Genomic DNA, 21,141 nt, shown 5'->3' with positions numbered 1-21,141 from the left:
CACTACAAGAGGATCGACTGGTGAGCAAGTGATGTAATGCTAAATTTCTCCAAATCTGTTCTGATGAGGAAACAAACGCATATCTTGGATGGCTTGAAGTTGGCTACGTTTTTAGCAAATTTTCATTTTTGGATGAACTGTTACTTTAAGGTGACTTTCACAATGTGGATGATTTACCCAAATTGACCCTACTTAATTTCCAGAATTCAGACTAGTGTGGGACAGGAAGTTAAATACGTCTGATCAGCATTTGAATGTTATTATTGTGTGTGTTGGAGAAATATACACAGTGAAAATAAGACTGAGATAAAAGGGGAAGTGGAAGCTGCATGGGACTTCAATATTTATTGTGTAATGAATGATAAACGAGGCTTTCCCAGTGTGAGACTGCTGGGAAACTCTCAGTAACATATGCTCTGAGACTAGGGCATAGAAACTGGTGATAACAGTAAGAACAATGAATTCCATTTTAGTTCAGTTGAAGGATTTTCTGTAATACGGCAATCAGTATTTAATCCCGAGAAACAGGAATCCAAGTCGGGCTTATTTTAAAAGCTTATTATATTTTAACAAAGCTCTTTAATACAGTTTCTATACTCTCTGGATTTGCAATGGGTTCATAATATCTGTCATGATCACACTGTCTATACAACTGCAAACTACAAATTATTGAATAGCGGTACTTTATAGATAAGCCATTAAGGAGGTGAGTAATGTTGTTGTAATGCTGTGTAATGTTTGTGTGTCAATCATGAAACTGTAAAATCCCATTAAATGTCTCTTTTGCTACAGTGTTTATAGAGAGAAAAAGATATAATTGATAATGTTACGTCACAAAATAGAATGTAATCAAAAGCACTTAAGAGTACACCAAAGTGCTTTTTAGACAAAGTAGCTATAGGCTACTGAAACAAACAAACAAAAAATGTATGTGACCTATTACATTGGCCTATTTATGAATGGAACCACAGAAAATATCGTGACTAATTAAAACAATGTGGTGTATATGATGGTATTCAGTGCTCCAAAAACGTTTCTTTACATTTATTGTTAGGCCTTCTAATCTGTCAGTTTAATGCTTAGGTAGTTTTTAGACTGTTATGTAGACTTTTCATTCCTCTAATAATACATTACAAATATTTCATAATATACTATAATGATAAACAATTAAACTTTTTTTTTAAAGAAATATCAGATAAATATTAGATCAGTGTTTACATTTAATTTCAGAATGTTATGACTTTTCATTCCTCTTGTTATAATATACTAAAATATATAATAAACATATATATCAATCAAACCCATCACTTTGCGTGCTCACTGATCACTAAGATATACGCAATAAACGAGCAGTGTCCGGCAGCGTCACAGCGCCCTCTGCTGGCGACGATTGCGCGGCGCACCGGCAGGAACTGATTCAGCAGCGGCGCGTTTACGCTCTCGAGTCACTCCAGCGCTGCCGACTGTCGGGATGTGACCCCGGAACAGGACGCCTCCTCATACACAACACAGCTCTCAAATACAACAAAAACGACAGAATCCTGGACCAGGAGAGGTAAGACGTCAAAGCGGAGGTGTTTGAGGCAGCATCTGAAAATTACGCCCCGAAACGAGGCGCGATTCGAAGCGGTTTGGTTGTTTTTCTGTTGCTAGCGAGCTAATGTGAGTGAATGGGAATTGTGGGAACTTCATTCAGGGCTTTGTTACAGACCCTCTATCCAGTTTGTCTGTTAAAACACCCTGTATCTTACGCACAAAAACTTTTCTCCTTTAAACACTATAGTCGTAGATAAAAGACAGTTTGTTTTACTGGACAGTCTTCATTTTAAAGATAAATAAGAAATATATGCGCGCGTTTCGACACAGAAAGAGAGAAGAGGACTGGAGTCAATCCAGTCCGCTAACTGACTGCTGTAACGTTACTAGTTCAGTGTTAAACAGATACTTTGTACGCCAAAATGTAATTCTAATCTCAATTGGAATATTAATGACATCGTTTTATGTTCTATACACGTTGTACTGTTTACCTTCATTGTTTTTAGCCCTCTTTCAGCACATGAATCTGCTGCTGTGAATGCACAGATGTGTTTAAATGCTCATTGTGGTTGCATTAATGCTTTTAATGAAACAATCTTTCACACCCGATTCCATAAATGCATCACCTTTATGATGAGTTTTTGTGTTTGGTTGGATCAATTTAACATTTATAGGTTTATTTGTTAATCCTAGACTCTGTTCAGAAAGAATCTCTGTCACTTGTGCCACATTATCATGTCTTAGTGGCAATGATAGGCTATTTTTAGTCTCTCCACACCCTAAACTCTTTGTGAATACAGAATACATCTGCCTGGCTTACATTCGGCTATGAAACTGGCAGTCTGCCTGTAGTGGGCACTTGAACTGCGCTGGGTTTGAGAGCTGACTGGACAGGGCAGGGCCAGCTAATTGTGAACTTGGAAGTCAAACTGTATTTGCTTCAGTCTTCACATTCTCTTGAGGGATTCTGACTCTTTGAATCCAAGAAAGACGGTTCTCCTCCTTTATGACAGAGGGGCAGGTGCGGCTCATGGACCACTCAACCTCTGCGTCCCGAGATCCTCAGCTGCCTTTGAGCTACAAGCTTAGGCAGGGACTCAGACCTCCTGCCAAGCCAAGCTTCATCTCATTTGGTTGTTGGTGTTGTGGGGTGCCCAGCCTCCGGCCCCTCTTTTTTTCTCTCCATCAGACACAACGCAGGCCGGATTTATGCCTTTAAGGCCTGCTCCTACATGATCAAGGCTGGGATCCAGGCTTGAATCAAACTGGCTGGCTGCAAATGTGGCTTCTTTCTGTGGCAATGGGCGAAATCCTCTTTGGCTTGCTTAAATTTTCAGTGGTCGGCTTCCTTTGACTTTAAAGAGTTTAGATTGCACACTATTAGTGATCTCAATCTTTTTCTTGCATTTTAACATTATACAAAATGTAAAAAGTGTGTGTGTGTGTGTGTGTGTATATATATATATATGTATGCGCACATATATATTATGTGTATGTATGTTAGTGCTGTCAAATTATTAATTTGTGATAAATCACATCCAAAATAAAAGTTTTTGTTTACATATATTGTATTATATTATATAATTAATATATTATTATTCTATTATTATCATTCAGAAATAATGTAGACTTAAACCGGTAAATAAAGCAAAATATTCACTAACATTACAAACAAAATTAGGCTATTTTAGTTCTTCTCTCCACAACAAATCCTCTAAATTAAAGCCAAAATAAATTAACTTAAAAGCAAAACTGAAGCCTACCTCTCTCGTTCTGCACAAATCTAAATTTTTCCATATTCAGGACGTATCTGGGTGCTAAAATATTTATGTAAACTATAGGCTTTGTTCTTTACTTGCATTTGTGACATAAAACATCAACCTTTACACAGGCTATAACAGCACAGTGAGGCGGTGGTTACGCTGAATGGCACAGACTGTATTACTTAAATTGAACAGAGTAACTTATGTATCTTTAAGTGTATTTTATTTTGATAATGAAAAGCCTGCGATGTCAAGTTAGCAAAAAAATATGTTGTATGTGCGTGTGAGTAGCTGATGCAATTCAAAAGTAAAAATAAAGAAAACAGCTTTCCTTTCCATTACCTTTTTCGTTCATTTTGTTAATCTGTTAATAATTTAAGTGAAATAGAATTTTGTGTGTAGGCCTATATATTCTTTTTTCTGTAGCCTATATAGTTTAATTCCCTTTTCTCTGTTCACAGAAATGCTGCAGGTGTGTTATGTGAACTAGCCACAATTTATGAGGAAAGGCCTGACTTCCTGCCTTGAAATATAGTGTTTAAGCCTGTTTAGTTTTCTTAAATCATATTATGGAGAGAATTGTCTTGTCATAGTTTCATATAGCTGTATATCTCTGACAGCCGGTGCAGCAGTGATCCCAAAGGAGCTTCCCACTGCAGTGGGTTTTGTATTGTGATTCATGACAAGCGCTCTGGTGCATGACAACCATCTTGTGAAACGCTTATACTAGATGGATTTGAATACAGAGGCGATGCATAAACAAAATAAGCCTTAGGAAACTTTCACTAATATTTGAACCCCTTTACACCCTGTCATAAAGTTTGTTGCAATTAAACTTAAGGTGAATGAATTTCTTTAATTTAAACTGAATGTGTACTAAGCTGAAATTCCAAGTATAACATTCCAAGTAGACTTTTTTTTAAATAGTTTTTATGGTTAATTAAAATCAACTTATTTTTATATGAACTGTTTTTGAATGTACAGGGATTGCATTGCTGGATCATGCTTCATGCATTGCTAACGAGTCATGACCTAGTTATCAGTCATACCAGCTCTGGCTGCCTCATCTCTATTGTTGTCTAATACACTAACTATTGTTTCCTCACTGTATTATGGCTAGTTTACCATACAATCTGCTAGCAGGTGATTCAGTCATATCCATACTTGGACTTTCTAGTGGCTAAACAACGCAATTAAACCATATTTTATTTTATTTTTTTGTCCAAAGTAGACAGGAATGTGGAGGCAGAGAGAAGGGGAAGAAAGGTAAGGACAGTCAACCCAGTTTGTTGTTTATTGTAGGTGGTTTCTGGTTGTAATTATAATCTGATTATAACCCACTGGATGTCAACTGGTCCAGTTCGTTTTTGATCATGTAAATGGATTTCAGTTTGGTCAAGGGTTGGCGCCCTCTGCTGAATCACCATTCCCTCAGGTTAAATGGAAAAAAACCTCCTCATCCCCTTTAGTATTAGTTAATTTTTTACTCATTCAGTCCAGCTGCTCATGAAGGGGACGTGATGGTGTTCTGCTGTCGCTGACAGAATTATTCTGGCCGTACAGTTAGTTTTGGGGTTTGGTAGTTAGTCTTATCCAATAATTCTTCAAGTCAGCGTCATCTGTTTCCACTGACAGGCAAAGGTTGTGTAACATCCTATGATCCAAAGAGAATCCACTGTGTCTTGGAAATTTGTTATACCATGGAAAACCATTTGTGCCAATTATGTTTTAGATGGTGATTGGTTAACATTCTGGCTGCAAATACAGTAGGTTGCTTGTTTATTCTCATATTGAAGCAAGTCTCGAGTTGAATTATATGTCTTTCGAGGGCATCTTTTTTGATGAGCTGAATAAGTTCTGGTCAACAGACAGTTTTTGATTGCTTTGCATAAATTACATGGCTTAAAAAATGCCCAAATAACACATCTTAATTTCTAAACCATGTGCATTTCTAAAGGAGTTTCTTCCACTCTTCTCTGGAGGCTTTTCACTAGATGTTGGAACATGGCTGCAGGGATTTGCTCCCATTCCAACACAAGCATCAGGGATGTCTGCCATACTGCTTTCTGCATACTAAATAGAATCAAAGTGCACATATTCAGGATGTTTCTTACTGAACTAATGCAAAAGTTGTTTCTTGAATTTAAGATAAATTCTTTCTTAAGCATGTTCTCTGTCACATGTTCAAACAATTGAGGAATCTTTCTCAGCAAGCTGTTTGTGAGGATTCAAATGACTTGATGAGTCTATAAATAGCACTGCTATCTGGATTGTGGATCTCCTTCCAAAGCTTCTGCACCTTCCCTACATGGATAGTGGCAGGAGTCACTGATAAACTGATCTTTTGCAGTATCGTTGCTTTGGCTCAGTGTTATGACCGTGCAGCACTGAAATAACATCCAGTCACCGTGACCAAACCAAGACTAAAACACTTAGGCTTTATCTGCTTTTATAACACAAATTTGTATTAATCTTCAAATAAACTCTGGGAAACCAAATAACACTAACTTGAGCCTCAGTGCAGGCTGGGTCATGACTGAACCAGAGGATAGGTGCTCTATATTTAGCCCATTGCCACATGAATTGACATCTTCCACCGTTAAATCAGGAATAGTTAAAAATGAAGTTAAATGAAAGGTTTATGCGGTTTAAGGAAAAAAAAAATATATATATTTTCCACAATATTTTTATATCATATTCCTTTATGCCCCACCATTCTTAAATGCATAATTTTTTACAAAGCTTGTCGGTCTGAAAAGCGAGGTTTGCTCTGATTGGCCAGCTATCCAGTGCTTTGTGATTGGCCAAATGCCTTGGAAATGTTGAAATGTTGGAAATGTTACGCCCCTCACTATACTGTGATGCGTGTCCCAGTCAGAACACAAGCGAGACAAGACAAAAACAATAAAACCCATTACAAACCAGGCATTTGTTGCATTTAGTGGGGACATATTTACAGATTATATTGACTTAAACTGTGTTTTTACACGTTGTGTTGCATCGCGCTGCATAAACATGCAAACAGCAAGCACTACTCTACACCAGTGGTTCTCAATTACAGTCCTCGCGCCGCGATATAGACTGAAAATAACAAATTATTTTAATAATTTAAAGTCTATCATCCACATATTTTAGGAAATATGCAGACATGCTCAAACAGAACACCTGCTTCTGAGCTGCGGTGTGCTACACATCTAAAGCCCTGAAAGATTATGGGGCATTTTTCAGAGATTCATACCCACTGTCTTAGAAGGATGAATTAGGTGTGTTATGCACTGGCTTTCAGGAGTGTTTGCGGAGAGATGAGCTGCAGTGATTCTGCCTGCTGTCTGGCCTGTCTCGTCTCCAGCAGGAAGGACAGTCATGATCAAAAGCGAGAAAGGGGGGGGCGAGCTGTCTCCCCCCTGAAGGTGTGCCTGGTGTCACAGAGCTGCCGAGCTGACGCTCCGGTCCCTCTTGTGTCTTTCATCTGCGAGCACTCTTCATCCCCCCACGGCTGCCAGAGAGACGCAGCAGAATAAAGTGCATGCTTTATTAAATATGAAGCCCTTTTGATGCCACAGCCCTTTGGTGACTGATGAGTCTGTGACTTTAGAGGAAATCTGTGTTAGTTATTTTTCCAGCGTTGCCCGTTTTTAAACCGCTTTCTGTCTTAAATGCCTTCCCGGCTTACATTAAGTAGCCTTCAGAAATTTAAGCTGTCAACACGCCGGATATGCCATGGGAAGGTACTGTCATTCTTAAAGTCAAGGCCAGACAAACGTATCCATCGTGAAATGAAAGGTTGAACCAGCTTTTCAATTAACTATAGGCTAACCCCACATCAAACAAGCTATCAACATGTATTAGAGGCTCTTTGTGCAGATAAGAGGGTGAGAGACATCAAAAGCTGGATGTCGGCAAAGGATTCACTCTGAGACATTCACAAAACCTTCAGAATAGGCTGTACTTGTTGCCATTCGTTTCTCGATTATCAGTCCTTCGTACTGTATTTGATGTACTTGTCAAATTCCTTTTTCTTTTTTTTTTCTCCACCTGACATTGGTCTGAGATGCATTATTGCATTGATTATGGATTAGATGGTATTACTGCAGTCTGTCGCTGTTTGTGTTTTCTATTTCTGGAAAATAACATTTGAGGCATCAGATCGTTTTGCAAATTCACTGGCTTCTGTGATTACTTCTTTTTTTGCTCCTCAAGGTCCTTAAAAATGTTTCACGCTGAGTGTAAGTTTAAAAATAGGTCATTAGGAAGTGAGGAAGATGAGGGAAATCAGGGAGCATGGTTAGATCCTCCATTAAATATGCATGATGGCCATTTATGATGCTGTCAACCTGCTCCATGATCTGAAGTGTGTTCAGACTTCACACGCTGCTTAATTAGAAGCTTTCTGCATTCGGCAAAGGTTACGATGAGTTAGATTTTTTTTTCTTCTAAGCCAATACGTTGCCTGATTGCGAACAGCTAGCTCTCAAGGGTTTTTCTTTATTATAATATTGTTTAGATTCTATAAATCTAATGGAAATGTGAACTGCAGTTAAATGTTGGTCTGTTTCACATTTTTAGGCCCTCATGCATCATTTTTTTTGTAGGAGACCCAAGCAGGAATGTATTCAACTCACGAGTTCTGAAAATAAGATTTGGGATATGAATAATTGACTACTCTCTTGCTCTGTGTGCGGTTGCTCAGCAGTGCGTCAGGAGCAGGGGGGATGAACCGAGAGGACGCCCCTGGCAAGTCTCCTGAGGAGATGTACATCCAGCAGAAGGTGCGGGTGCTGCTCATGCTCAAGAAAATGGGATCAAATGTAAGTGTCAGACCAGTGAGAATAAGACATCTTCTGATGTGCTTTAAAGACGACATGAGATAGCTTAACTTTTAACATAACTAATGTGACACATTTTTGACTGTTTTGTGAGAAATAATGCGAGGAGGACATGAATTTTTCTGTCAGGATTAAATTAGATGTGATTGGTTAATAATATTTTCCCCCAGCTTCACAACCTTAGTTACATTTTTCATTGCTCACACTTCTTTATTTTCCCTCAAATTTAGAAACCAGTTATTGTATTGAAATGGGTGACCGATTTATTGTTCTTTGAAACTGATCTGGTATTTGACAACTGGACACTGTAAAGTTATTTTTTTTGTCCCCACCCTTACAGCTGACACCAAACGAGGAAGCGTTTCTGCGGAATTATGCAGGCGTGGTGCACAGCCAGATGAGTCAGTTGCCACAGCACCCTATTGACCAGGGTAAGTCAACATTTACAGCCTGAACACCGCAGGCCAAACCTCCACCCTTTACCACCAACACTCTTATTTACGTAGGTACTGCACTTCTTATCACACTAAGGATTATTGTCTTTCTTGATTGATTAGATTATATTTGGAAATGGTGTCATTAAAATGTCATGCATGATAGAGTAAGTGGACTCTAGATCATGCATAAATTGGATTTGAACAAAGGTGAAATAGGGATTTTGTAAAAAAGCAATCAACTTTTTATAAAAATATTAGCACATTGAAACTATGTTAAGATGTGTATATAAACAATATAAAATATTTATATAATTTTTTAAAATTCTATTTGAAGAGAAAGAGAGAGAGAGAATATTTGTGTGTGTGTGTGTGTGTATTGGAAAAATAGTATTTTTGCATTTTTTGGACAATGTGCAGTAGCTCGTTCCACAAGGGGGCGCTAGCACAACATAAATGTTTCAGGTAGACAGTTGAAATGCTATATATAGTAGGATAATTTCCTCAGTTTTTTAACTTAGATGATCAGCTAAATCTATAGGTTCAGTGTGAAAAGAACTTCTATTAGTTGCTTCATATATGCCATAGTAAGAATGAAACTATAATGTTCTGTCTTATTAAGATGCATTAACTGTCATAGAGATTGCATGCTCTGTGAAATTTGATTTCTTTTTTTCCGACGGGGGAAAAACAAGTCTTAATGTTGTGAATATCTCTAGGTGTATAGAAGAATGGAGCACACATTTTGTTTTCATTAAATATGCATATGAGCCTGGCTGTTAGGCAAGGATCCCAGTGCTGTGCTCGTTTTGGAAGGATCTACATAAATAATGCAGTAGCAGAGGAAAGATGGATGTAGATGTCAATATGTTGTGCTTCTGGGATTTTTCTAGCTCTAGCTTTTTTGTGAACATCTGTGTGTTTGTTTGCTCCAGCGTTAGAAAATATTCCATCGTCGATGAGCCAAACATTCTGATTCTTAAGACGTTGTTATGCTTCTAGAATAATAAATGTAAATAGCAGCTCTGGATCAGTAGACGCTTGTGGTCTCCTGCAATATAATGAGGGTGAGATGAAAGGGAGAACACACTTAATGAACCACACACGATGAAGTACAATAACCTTTGTTTAAAGCACAGACGAGGAGGGCTGTCAGGAATATGCTCGAAGAGGATCATCAAGATTAGTCTGTTTCTATTAGTACAAACTCTGACATCTCATTCCCAGGCATACAATCTGTGTGAACCCTTAAATAAAGCTTGTGCTAAAAACGCTGAGGTCTGCTGAGGTGAGTTGGAAATGTGTTTAGTAGTAGTCGCTTATTTTACTTCAAATTAAACGGATAATTTATGATCATGACACAGCTATCTGAGGATTGAACTAATGTAATATTGGAGCAAATGCACTTCAGATCTACACATGCTAATGCTTTCTCTCTCACATCAGGCAAAATAGTGGCACATCTCAGGGGACTATACTGCAGTTGGATTAATTATTTACGTATCAAACCGTCTCAGAGGGCTGCCTGTGTTTGCATCCAACTCCTTGGAAAATGAGTCACCAAGTGACTAGTATATCTCCAGACATGCCTATATCTGTTTCCAGTAATGCTTGCAAAAAAAGATTCATGCTGTATGGTTTTATATTTAAAGGTATGAATGATCTGTAGGCCTCTCAGATTTCTGGGGTAAATTAAACAGTTGCTGTCTGTACAGTTAACAAGAACCATCTAATGACAAGAGCTTGTTTGTGTTGAGGACGTTTGTGTGTAAAATAGACTAGGACCATTGAGGCTGACCATTTCTCGTGTTTAACCGTTTATTATTATTTTATTATTTTTCTTGAGAAAGAAATGTTTAGGAATGATCGGTTGTGAATGTGGTCAGTTTTGATCTTAGTATTTTTCCCAGGCTGGACAGGTTTGATTGATTTCTGACACTGAAGGTTGTCGATGGGATCTTTTGACTATTCAGAACATCCAAGCATTGCAACAGTGAGTTTTGCACATGCAACCACCACTACTTTTTCTTTCATAAGTGTTCAAATCTGGTATGTTTACTCCTTCTGAAGCTCCAAACCTGCTACTTTCCCTGTTTACTTGTCTATGGATTTAACAAATTTGCATTCGGCACCATCTAATTGGTTAATTAGCATAGACACACATTCTCAATTTTGTAACGCAATTTTAATCAAATCTAAGGCCTTGAAGTTTAGAGGATGAATCTGGATGGTGTTGTTTGTGGGAGGACGGTGGGTGTAAGAGAGCTTTGAGAGTTCAGGCAGCTCAAAGCTTCATACCAAGCCAAGCAAACTCATTAACAGGCCTGAAGAAATAACTGCAGCTAAAATAAAATAATCAGGCGACTTATTTATACAGTAATTAGGTTAATGTTTCTGAGAAAAAATAAATAATTTTATAAAAAATGATTATAAATAACAAATATAAAGCCAATAACATTAATATTAATAATAATAATAATAATTTTTATTATTATTATTTTCACCAGAAATGTATGCATCTATATGCATTACATTATAATTATCTTTACATTTTACTTCTAAGTTAACAACCATAATAATAAATATTTTGAAATGGTAATATGCTGGTTTGAAATACTGTGAGATATATATATATTTATTTATTTATTTTATTTTTTTCATTTATATGTTTATTAAGATGTAAAAATAAAATTAGATATATTCAACATGCAAAGATGTTGTAAAATGCAATGTACTTTTAAACATTTTATATTGTACTCAGGTTAAATAATTTAGGTCACATGTAAAATTCTTGAATGCAGCTTCATTGTGGATTGTTTTTTAAAGCATCTGACAGAAAATTATAGGATCATAATCACTGGTTATCTACCATAGCATAATACGTATACATTAAAATAAAAAAATTTTGGATCCAAAAGGAGTGTGAATGGCGGGCTGTTCTCTGGCTGGACTCTGATCATCATTGGCTGAAAACCGACAATGAGGCTGTGAGAGAGCTTGCCGCCCCTTTTGTTGAGGCCTTGGGGACTGAACAACAGAGCAAGTACAGTAGACAGTTTCCATGGCAATGGAATGGGTGGCAAACAGGGTGGACAAGGGCTTTGTGGTGGTGTGAATGAAGGAGAGGAACAAGTCTCATTAGAGGACCCTCAGTCAAACCGGATTATTAATTGCAGACGGATGGTGTGAGAACATCGCACTCGCTCATTTGGTGTGACCGTGTTTAAAAGGATGCTGCTCTTTTACATCCCCCCTTACAAGCTTTTATTGTCTTTGTTGTGTAAGTGTTTTTTTTAAGAGTTCAAGGCTGTTCATTATCCATCTTTTAGACTGACGTGGCCGAGTCAACAGTCTGGTCTTGTGTCTGCTAGTATAATCCTCAAACGGTATAATCCCAGACTGCACTCCATCAGTGGACTGATGTGACACAGAAAGCACATTTAAGACCCTTCATCACTAAAACAGTGACTCCTTGCCCAAAACACTCATTTCTCATAACTGGAAGCCATTTTTTTTACTTCTATAAACAGTCTTCATGTTGGCTTGAATGAATTACTTTTGCTAACTTGTTAAAATTAAAGAGCATAAAAACCCATGTAATCGTTTACATTATGAATTTCCTCTCAGGCTCTGGTATTTTAAGCCTAGCTCAAATATGTCCAGTTTTTGTTCATTATGACTACAATGGTTTTGTTTGCCAGCTGTGAACGGTTTGTTTTTAGGTGGTCCGCTGGCACAGTATAATAATGCAGAAGTTATTAAACACCGTCCTGCTGTTCATCGTTATCCTCTTCTGCTGGAGCAGATTGTGACCCATTTCTAATTGCAGTAATAATGGTCTAAAGTCTACTTCCACCGATAAGCAAACTAATGAGCCACAGAGCCGGCTTTAAAGAAATTTCAATGCTGAAGGGGGAAAGTACACTGAGGGCCTGATGCTTGCTCATGCTAGATATAATCTTTTATTTATATTTAAAATAGAAGTTATTAAACTTGTATCGTATATTTAGATGATTATGAAAGAAATATCTGGGATTGTGAGTCATATTTGTAGATGTAGAAGTGTCTTGTGTGTGGCGGTGTATGTGTGGTTGTGTGTCAATCCCACACACTCACTGTTCATGATCCATCACTGCTGGCCATGTTTAAACCACACTTCCTGAAATGGCCCACTAATACCATATCTGCTATCTCAACTCCTCAGCCGTGATCTGCTTGCAATTATCTTTTTAATGTGTCCCACGTCTGGTATATTATTACAGTATTTTATTGCTATTATTATATGAAACGTACGTCTGGGTTAAACGGTCTGTTTTACTACAGCTGTTAAACAGAACTTTTCATTTATTTATTTAAAGGTGCTCTTTTTTTTAATGGCAGTGATTTATGCCACTGTAGAAATAAATTATATATTATAAATATTTATTACGTGTTTTTGTCTTTTCAGTTTTCTTTTCGTTTAATATTTCCTGAGTAATTTTTGTTTATTTAATAATTTTTTGTAAAATTGAGTTAAATGTATGGTTTAGTTTTAGAATATATTCAAATCTCATATCACACCAGAAATTTCAATAAAAATAAAGGAAATAATTGAAAAGTTGAAAATAAAGTATCAAATAGGGTTAGGGTAGGTGTGGGGAGGGCTTATATTGTCCCAATAAGTTGGCATCCATTTAATAATCTGAATTTAAATTATAATTTACACTCAATACGTTATTATTGCATACTGTTTTATAATATACTACTATACTGAGGTGCAGATAATTGCCGTTATTTGCAATAAATAGCATATAGCAGAAAATCCTGCTATTTTAACAATGTAAATAGAATCTGCTTTTTGCACTTAATTTAAATAACATATTGGTAAAAAAAAAATTTTTTTTACTTAGTGTAATAACTAATAAATAAACCATTGCTATTTTCGCAGTGTAAATAGCATCTATTGCTATTTGCGCTCAAATAGCCGCTGCCTTTTTTATGGAGAGGCAACCTACACCATGTAGTTATTATCTAATTACTTTGTACAACTTTTTTAGTAATGCAGAACTTACTGATTGTGCTTTTGGCATTTAATCATCTAATAAAATGGCATGTACATGCAATCATTTAGTGTATCAGAGATCTCACCGTCACGATTAAAACTGCTGTCACTTCAGTATCATAGAGCACAGGTGATTTGTCATATGATTATGGATTGCGATGAGTGTTGTTGTTAGAGGTTGAACAGGGCAGTATTGGAGATGCAGACAGCTGCTGTTTGTTCATAGATGTGATGAAGATCTGATTCTGAGCTGTTGCTAGGCGACGGCTCATGGGGGCTCTGACGTCTACGGCACCAGAAAGACGGCAGCCGGAAGATGGAGAGCAACATTTTCATCCACGTTCTCTCCATCCTCCCTTCCATTTAAACACACATTCAGTTTAACTGTGAGGATTCGGAGAGCAGCCTGTCAGTGGTTCTGAAGTCTCGTCTTTGTCTTTGACCCCTCCTCACCATGATCAGGCTGTTACGCAAGCATTATGCAACCTTAAAAGATGATACAGGATCAAAGACATGCTGGTGATGGTTTAGTAGCTGCAGTCTCATTTTCAACCTCACAGTTTGGTTTTATTTGTGTTTGCGTCATGTTTATTGTCTTTTACACTTTTAACATGTAAACTGGGTGTATTTTTATTTTTATTTCAGCTTATGCAGAGACATTTCCTAAAAAGTATAAAAGTTTTAGTCTGTGGGGCTTTTTATTTTGCTATAACATAAAGCATCAGAAAGACTGAAATTAGACAGATTTTCAGTAGAATCAGCTTGTGAACAGGGTGTGAACCTTCAGTGTTTCAGTAAGGTGCTAACACTCTTGTCTAAAGCTGTCTCTCTATGATAAAACTTTTTTGTTTTTTACCAGAAAGATGAAAAATCACTGTTCTTATCTTCCATGGTTAACTCTTTCCCCACCAGTATTTTTGAATAAAGTAGCTTGCAACCTCAAGTGTTTTTGCAATTTCATCGATTTTCACAAAAATTTCATGGCCCCAAGAATATTTTGTTGTATGAATATCTTAACATGCAGTACGTCAATCAACGTTACATTCCCCTCTGTAACATTAGATAGTTTTCATTTAAATGTGGTTAGTGTTGATGATCAAATTATTTTTCAAATGCATATGCTTACATATGAGATCGCTGGTTTCTGCGTCTTCCTGGTCTGTGTTTTTGATCGGCCCTTTCTACACTCATTCAGGGGATGTGTAATTGCTCTACTTAGTGTATAACAGTGAAAACGTGGAAACCTGAAAAATTCTGTGTTCGGCAGGGAAGCGCTGTCTCACGAATAATGGAAAATTCTGTGTGTGGTGGTGAAAGCATTAAGAAGACTGTTCATTAAATATCAATTCCTTTCAATGTTAGAGGCCATTACCATAAAAAGATTAGCCTTTTAGTTATTTGTTTGTTTATTTACGTACCTGAAAGCTCCTCAAGTTGGTAGTAATTACGGAGGTTAGAGGGAGAGGGGGAGTTTTCAGGAGTGATGATATTACTGCGACTCTAAACAGTGTAATGTGTTTAATGATGCAGCCAAAGACCGAACAGTTAGCTTCCTTTGCTCGATCTTTCACCGTGGTACACCGTTGTCGGCCCTGTTAGTGGAAACTTGTAGATTAAAGGGCGGTGATATTATAAAAAGATTCTTCTTGACCTGTACTGAATTTGTTTAAAATTTGAGTGGTTTGTGGTTTTCAGTTCAGTACTTTTTTATTTTATATTTTATGATTCAGTTATATAATATCCTAATATTGCAAAACTCTGCAGGAAAGTAAAGAGCATCATTAAAATACTCTAGCCTTCAGTAAAGTACAAAGGACACCTTTGATGTTTCGTGCATGTCTTTTACATTTTAATGGTTAGACAGAGTATCTTAAACTCCTGGAGAATTAAACTGGTCGTTTTATGTAGAGGAAGTGGTATGGGTAGGGTACATGAAAGGCAGAGGAAATTAACATGCCAGCATTCTGCTTATTAAGATTTGACCAGGACAGTCAAACCACTACTTTCCTTCAGACTAGGGATGGGTATCATTAAGGTTTTAACGGTATTACTACTCTTACCGATACTGCTTAACGGTCCGGTACTTTAACGGTTTTCTTATCGGTACTTTGTGTTGTGTTACTTTGTGTTGTGTTAGGCATTCGAAAACTTTGCACTTCTCTGTCTGCACATAATGCACTTTTGAAAGATGCTTCGACATATTGCTTGTGTTTCCGCCCTTACATGCAAAAATTTTGTTGCACTTATGACAACCAGCGTTGTCTGCATCAACTCTAGTGAAGTATAACCACACTTTGGAACGTTTTGCTCTCTCCGCCATTGTCACTCTTTGTATTAAGCAGGAGTTTTCGTATTGTATGGGGCCTTTCACATATCGCGTATAAAAACGCATGGAAAACGCTAGGCGCGCCGCTTTCTTATTTTTTTCCCCCAAATCCTTTGGGCATTTGCGCTCCTGAGGCTTCTGCCATTGCTAAGCAACCATGACCTGCTCTCTCCATGAAGACGCGTAAATTTCAGCAATGGATAAATGGATTTGCAGCACTAAAAATTGCTTGCAGTAGCTATGCTAATAAATTAATTTAAAAATCTACATACAGCTATGATCCGCTCCTTCATCTTGGCTGAGATTTCAACGTTGTTACAGAAAAGGTGAGGAAGCTACATGAACTGTGGTGCGCTTGCGGCATTCTGAAAAGTTGAGATGTTTTTAACTCGATGCGGTGCGGACGCGCCTGGAAAAAAACGAGCGCGTCGCTTCCATTATGAGCGCACATACCGTGCGCCTACATTTGAAATAAAGAACTTGAGTGCGCAAAAGACGCGATATGTGGACGCCCACTTATGCGTGTGTGTGTGCCGCGCTCGTTCTTGTCGTGTGTGTGTTACTGACAGACAGTCTCCGCGGCGCGCATGAGAGATCTCGCAGATCTCACAGACAAACGTCTTAATAATATTGCAAATTAGAAATGTTTTGAAAGATAAAATGTGCACGATAACATTATTAAGCAAATCTCTTCGCCATCGTCACTCTTTATTATTAAGCAGGAGTTTTCGTACTGTGTGCGTGCGCTGCGCTCGTTGTGGTGTGTGTGTGTGACTGACAGACAGCCTCCGCAGCGTGCATGAGAGATCTCGCAGATCTCACAGACAAACGTCTTAATATGATCGCACATAAATAACTTTCATAATTTAGCCCCGGGGCCAGTTTAATACCGGGTTTCGCTACCCATCCCTACTTCAGACCTGTTTAGAATAAAATTAGCTCCATAGATAAAACACTGGATTGCCAAACATATTATAAGCTATTCGGCTACTTCAGCACTTCCTGTGCAGCAATTCCTCTATGACCTTCAAAATAATCCAGCCAGAGCTCAAGATATTGCTGTTTATGGTGTGTTTACACACTTGTGGTATTGTTATTAATCCGTGTTCAGGTTGGGACAGCTGGACCTACAAATCCTGTTTACCTTGTTTTCCTTCCCCTGGCAGGATCGTTAATTCAGGATTGCAATTGATTAGTGCCTTCCCTCGCTTAGAATCTGCCTCGAACCTGACTGAAATCACAAACGCCCACAGACTTCCCACAATCCACCGGTGACATTTTCATGTCTTTAGAGGACATCTCTCACAGTGTTTGTTTTCCCAGAGTCTGTATTTCAGATATGGACACTAGTAGACTTGGTTTATAGAGGCTTTTAGATGCTTTTCTTATCAGTGTGGTACAGAAAACCCCAAGCTGTGTTTGTTACTGCAGGAGTTGTGCCTCATGCCGCATGCTACAAAAGCAGAAGCTGATTTGACCCTGACGTTAAGATGTTTATGTGAACAAACTGAGGGCTATAGGTACCCGCTCTGTGTTCATTATTAATATGGTCTTGTTTGACTCTAATGAGTGGACTCATGAATCCATCCAGTTCTCCAGGTCAGAGATCAGGGCAGCAGGAGTATGAATGTGTGAAATATTGATTTGAGGGGTCATCAGAGTCAGTGATATTTAAAGAAAGCTCATCTTTACAACAGACTTTAGATACTTTGGTGATGTATAGTTTGAATACCCAGATGACCCACTGCATTGAGCAACAGTTTTCATAATACTCTTACATACATCTGAATTGATGCATTTCAGCTGTCCATGCATACAGTTAGACTTATGCGCTTGACTTCCTTTTCTCCTTATTTCATCCAAATCTCAGTAATTAAGAAATTTTTACTATGAGTAAAAAATACAAAAGAAACCAGTTGGAGAAATTTTAGATGTACTACATTGTGCTGTTCTAAATATTTACCATTGCATATTGTGTGCATGTTTTGCATACTACAAAATAATAATAATAATGAAGTATTCCGTGTATACTGTACAGTATGCATTATGCCTCCATTCAGAACATAGCCCTAGATGATTGTTTTTATTTTCCCCAGTGTTACTGTAATTTTTACAAAAATCTGGAGCGTCTGAAAGGCAGACACTTGTAAGGCATTGTCTGAGTTTAATTACACACCACACAGCCTGTTTGCTCTTCAGCCATTATAATAATGTTCAGTGCCACTGAACGAGCCCTCGTAATTTGGTCTGTTGTGAAGATTACATTTTCCTGACCTAATAAAGCCGTTAAGGATAATAGCTTGGAGAGTGGCTGCGTTTATTTTCTTACATGCAGTCTTTTGTGCAGTCTTGAAATAAGTCTTCGCAGATTTATTTATCATTTTCATTATTTCATACTGAAAATATCTATATATAGTTACTTGGAAATGTGTGATAAAATATTTATCTGTACAATTCTGTATATGATTGTAAAAAAGTGTAAAATAATAATCATAAACAATATTTATTTATTCCATATAATCTGTGAATATATCCGATGCCAATCTAAAAAAAATTTTTTGTCCTTTTCCCAGGAGCTGAGGATGTGGTGATGGCCTTTTCGAGATCAGAGACCGAGGACAGGAGACAGTGACCTCTCGCCATGTCGAGTCACTACAGCTGAACACAGCTGACTGATGGAGAGGGCGGAGCCTGAGACGAGAGAGGGGCGGGGCTCTGCTGCATGCCAGTTGCCCCACTTCTCCATTCCCCTCTTCTTCCTCACACTAACTGTTACACTATCGGGCCCTGCGGCCGCACTGATCTGATGACTTATAGCAAACAAGTCTGAAAGGGTTTTTAAGTTTAATTTTTGCATCACCCTTCCGTAAAATGCCGTTTTATATTTGTTCCCATGAGAGACTTAATGGACCAAGAGCTTCATTTGTCTGGTCAAACTACGAAAGAATATAAATCGCCTTATGGGTTATGTTATTACAGCCAATTTTTTTTCTGTGCATTTAGTTTCTTGTTTTAATTGTCCACAGGATCCTGCAGGTAGACTATTTTTTTGTTTGTTTACTTTATTATTTTCAGGGGTTTCGATTGTTTAGTAGTCATTCGCATCGCAGTTTCATCAAAATTACATTAATGTTGTTGTGGAGGATTGTCAAAATGGACGAGGCCCGTACACAAGCTCACACTCACAGAACGATGTACACAAATGACCTGACATTTCATGATCTCTTTTTTCAATGTTTGGATTAATGTGAAATTTCATAGTCTTTTTTGTACAGAACGTGACAAAAAAGTAGAAAAGGGATCGAGTTGTGCCAACTATGTTTTTATGTAAAATATTTCTAAAGGTATCTAATGAATGTCTTAGGTCCTTATTTATTTTTTCAGTCTCTTTAAATGTAGACAAACACAGACCCCTTTTCAACTTCAATTCTGACATTTAACCACGTTTTAATACAAATGATTTTAGGAACCGAAATAATGACAAATTTACACATCAAATGGAAAGCCTTAGCCTTAAGCGTTGTAACAGGACGTGCCATACTCTGGCGTGGGTATGTTTCAGCATATATTTGACCGTCTGATTCAGTGGTGCTAGTGAAACACAAGTATTTAGTTATTCTAACTGAAGTCGAATATAAGTTTGTGTGAATTCAGAGGATACTAAACGTCCTGCGACAACATAATGAAAACCAAACCTTTTTTCTATTAGGAATTCAATTAAATCAGTTTTGTGTTTTGGCCTCTGACCTTTTTGGTAACATTATTTGATGTTCAGTATTTAATGTGTATTCATGTTTTGACATAATTATCGTATCTTAGTGTTTTGAAATGATGCATGCCTGCATTGTGGTCTGTGGTGTATGTTCAAGTAGCTCTCTAATGGTCACAAGAGCCTTGCTGCATTAAACATCAGTGTACACCTCTTTTTAATCTGTGGATGCAAATCTTTTGAAAATGCTTATAGTTCTCGCTAATATCAGCAATAAGTCGTATTTGATTGAATGTTTTCAGTCATCAAGATTACTTATCCATGTGACAGCTGCATTTTGACAGAACAAGCATCTGATTTCTTTTTAACTGTAAATCTTTATTTTGTCTATGCATTGTTTTTGTTTTTTTAACATCAGAAGCAAACAGTCGTGTCTTACATGCACTCATTTCAGGTTGGGTTTGTGGCCTTTGAGCTTTGCATCCATTGAATATCACTCTGGATTCTTGTTTAATTCATTGACTTAACTGCATGTCATTCATACTCGCTTGAGCTGTTAAACTATTTAATGTGAATTTCTTTTTTTTTTTTTATTGTTTAAAAATTCAATTGAATGGTTGACCTCGTCCCTTGACTTAAATGCATCCAAAATCTATACCAACTGAACCATTAAAGGAGTTGAAAACTGCCTGTTGTATTGAATGTATTTATTTCATTTGCCATTTATTTTGAAATCGTAAAGGATAAAGTACTGCAGTGTTTCTTGAACCTTCTGTCTGTGAGATAAGAACTGAGCTGGAGGAAGATCTCATAATAAGGGCATATTTTTCTTCTCTTTATGGGAGTCTCTGGAATTTGCTCTAGGTTCTGATAAGATACCAGCACAAGAAAAACAGAAGAAAGACTCAATAGCTTATGGATGTGCAAAAAAAAGTTAAACTTCAATACACGTGCAGATCATAATGCAATTTAATAGGTCATATTGAATGTTTTCTGTTTGGGTTTTAAAACAAGCAAATAAGCCAAACAACTAAATATGTGCCTTTTTTTTTTTTTTACTATTTATAGGGCCATGTTACATCCAAAACCTGTTTATGGACCAGCAGTTACTGAAAAGTAGTTTATGCTCAATTAAATTATCATTGAATATGTTCAATTTCATTTTACCATTTGCCTTTTCATATCAATATTGGCAATATTTAAATATTCATTAATTAAATTTTTTAATTTTACAGGAACAATGCATTGTTGCATTGTATATATTCATTTTTATTTTGGTAAACGAATTTGTAACTCAAAAAACATCATTTGTGGGGGGGGGGGAAGAGATTGCGAATCTTGTTTCAAAGTTAAACATAGCATTTGCAATTTCTCTTAATCACTATCATTGACAATAATACCAGCAGTGATTTTGTCCTTGAGTATACGGAACTGTATAGTGTTCTGATGCCAAAAAGTGAGGGTACAGTATACAGGCTTCTGCTAACCGCAGACTGCGTTCTGTTT

At 37.3% G+C, this 21,141-nt stretch overlaps 1 protein-coding gene across 4 annotated transcripts; it reads left to right on the top strand.

Moving 5' to 3' along the window:
- Positions 1-1,390: 1,390 nt before the first annotated feature.
- Positions 1,391-20,323, top strand: LOC132118307 (beta-catenin-interacting protein 1). Of its 4 annotated transcripts, none has more exons than XM_059528065.1 (4): positions 1,391-1,555; positions 7,993-8,107; positions 8,466-8,556; positions 18,500-20,323. In XM_059528065.1, the coding sequence occupies exons 2-4, from the start codon at positions 8,012-8,014 to the stop codon at positions 18,556-18,558; spliced, it is 246 nt and encodes an 81-aa protein (XP_059384048.1). In that variant the 5' UTR covers positions 1,391-1,555; positions 7,993-8,011; the 3' UTR covers positions 18,559-20,323. The 4 variants fall into 4 exon arrangements, with proteins under 4 accessions (XP_059384048.1, XP_059384047.1, XP_059384046.1 ...); XM_059528064.1 differs by having other exon boundaries at positions 1,391-1,662; positions 7,990-8,107; XM_059528063.1 differs by having other exon boundaries at positions 1,395-1,555; positions 7,990-8,107.
- The last annotated feature ends 818 nt before the right edge of the window (positions 20,324-21,141 follow it).

The sequence above is a fragment of the Carassius carassius genome, chromosome 37 (assembly GCF_963082965.1).
Source record: "Carassius carassius chromosome 37, fCarCar2.1, whole genome shotgun sequence".
NCBI classification, from domain to species: Eukaryota; Metazoa; Chordata; class Actinopteri; order Cypriniformes; family Cyprinidae; genus Carassius; species Carassius carassius.
The sequence above is the reverse complement of the archived record's forward strand: the minus strand, read 5'-3'. Positions and strand labels throughout refer to the sequence as shown.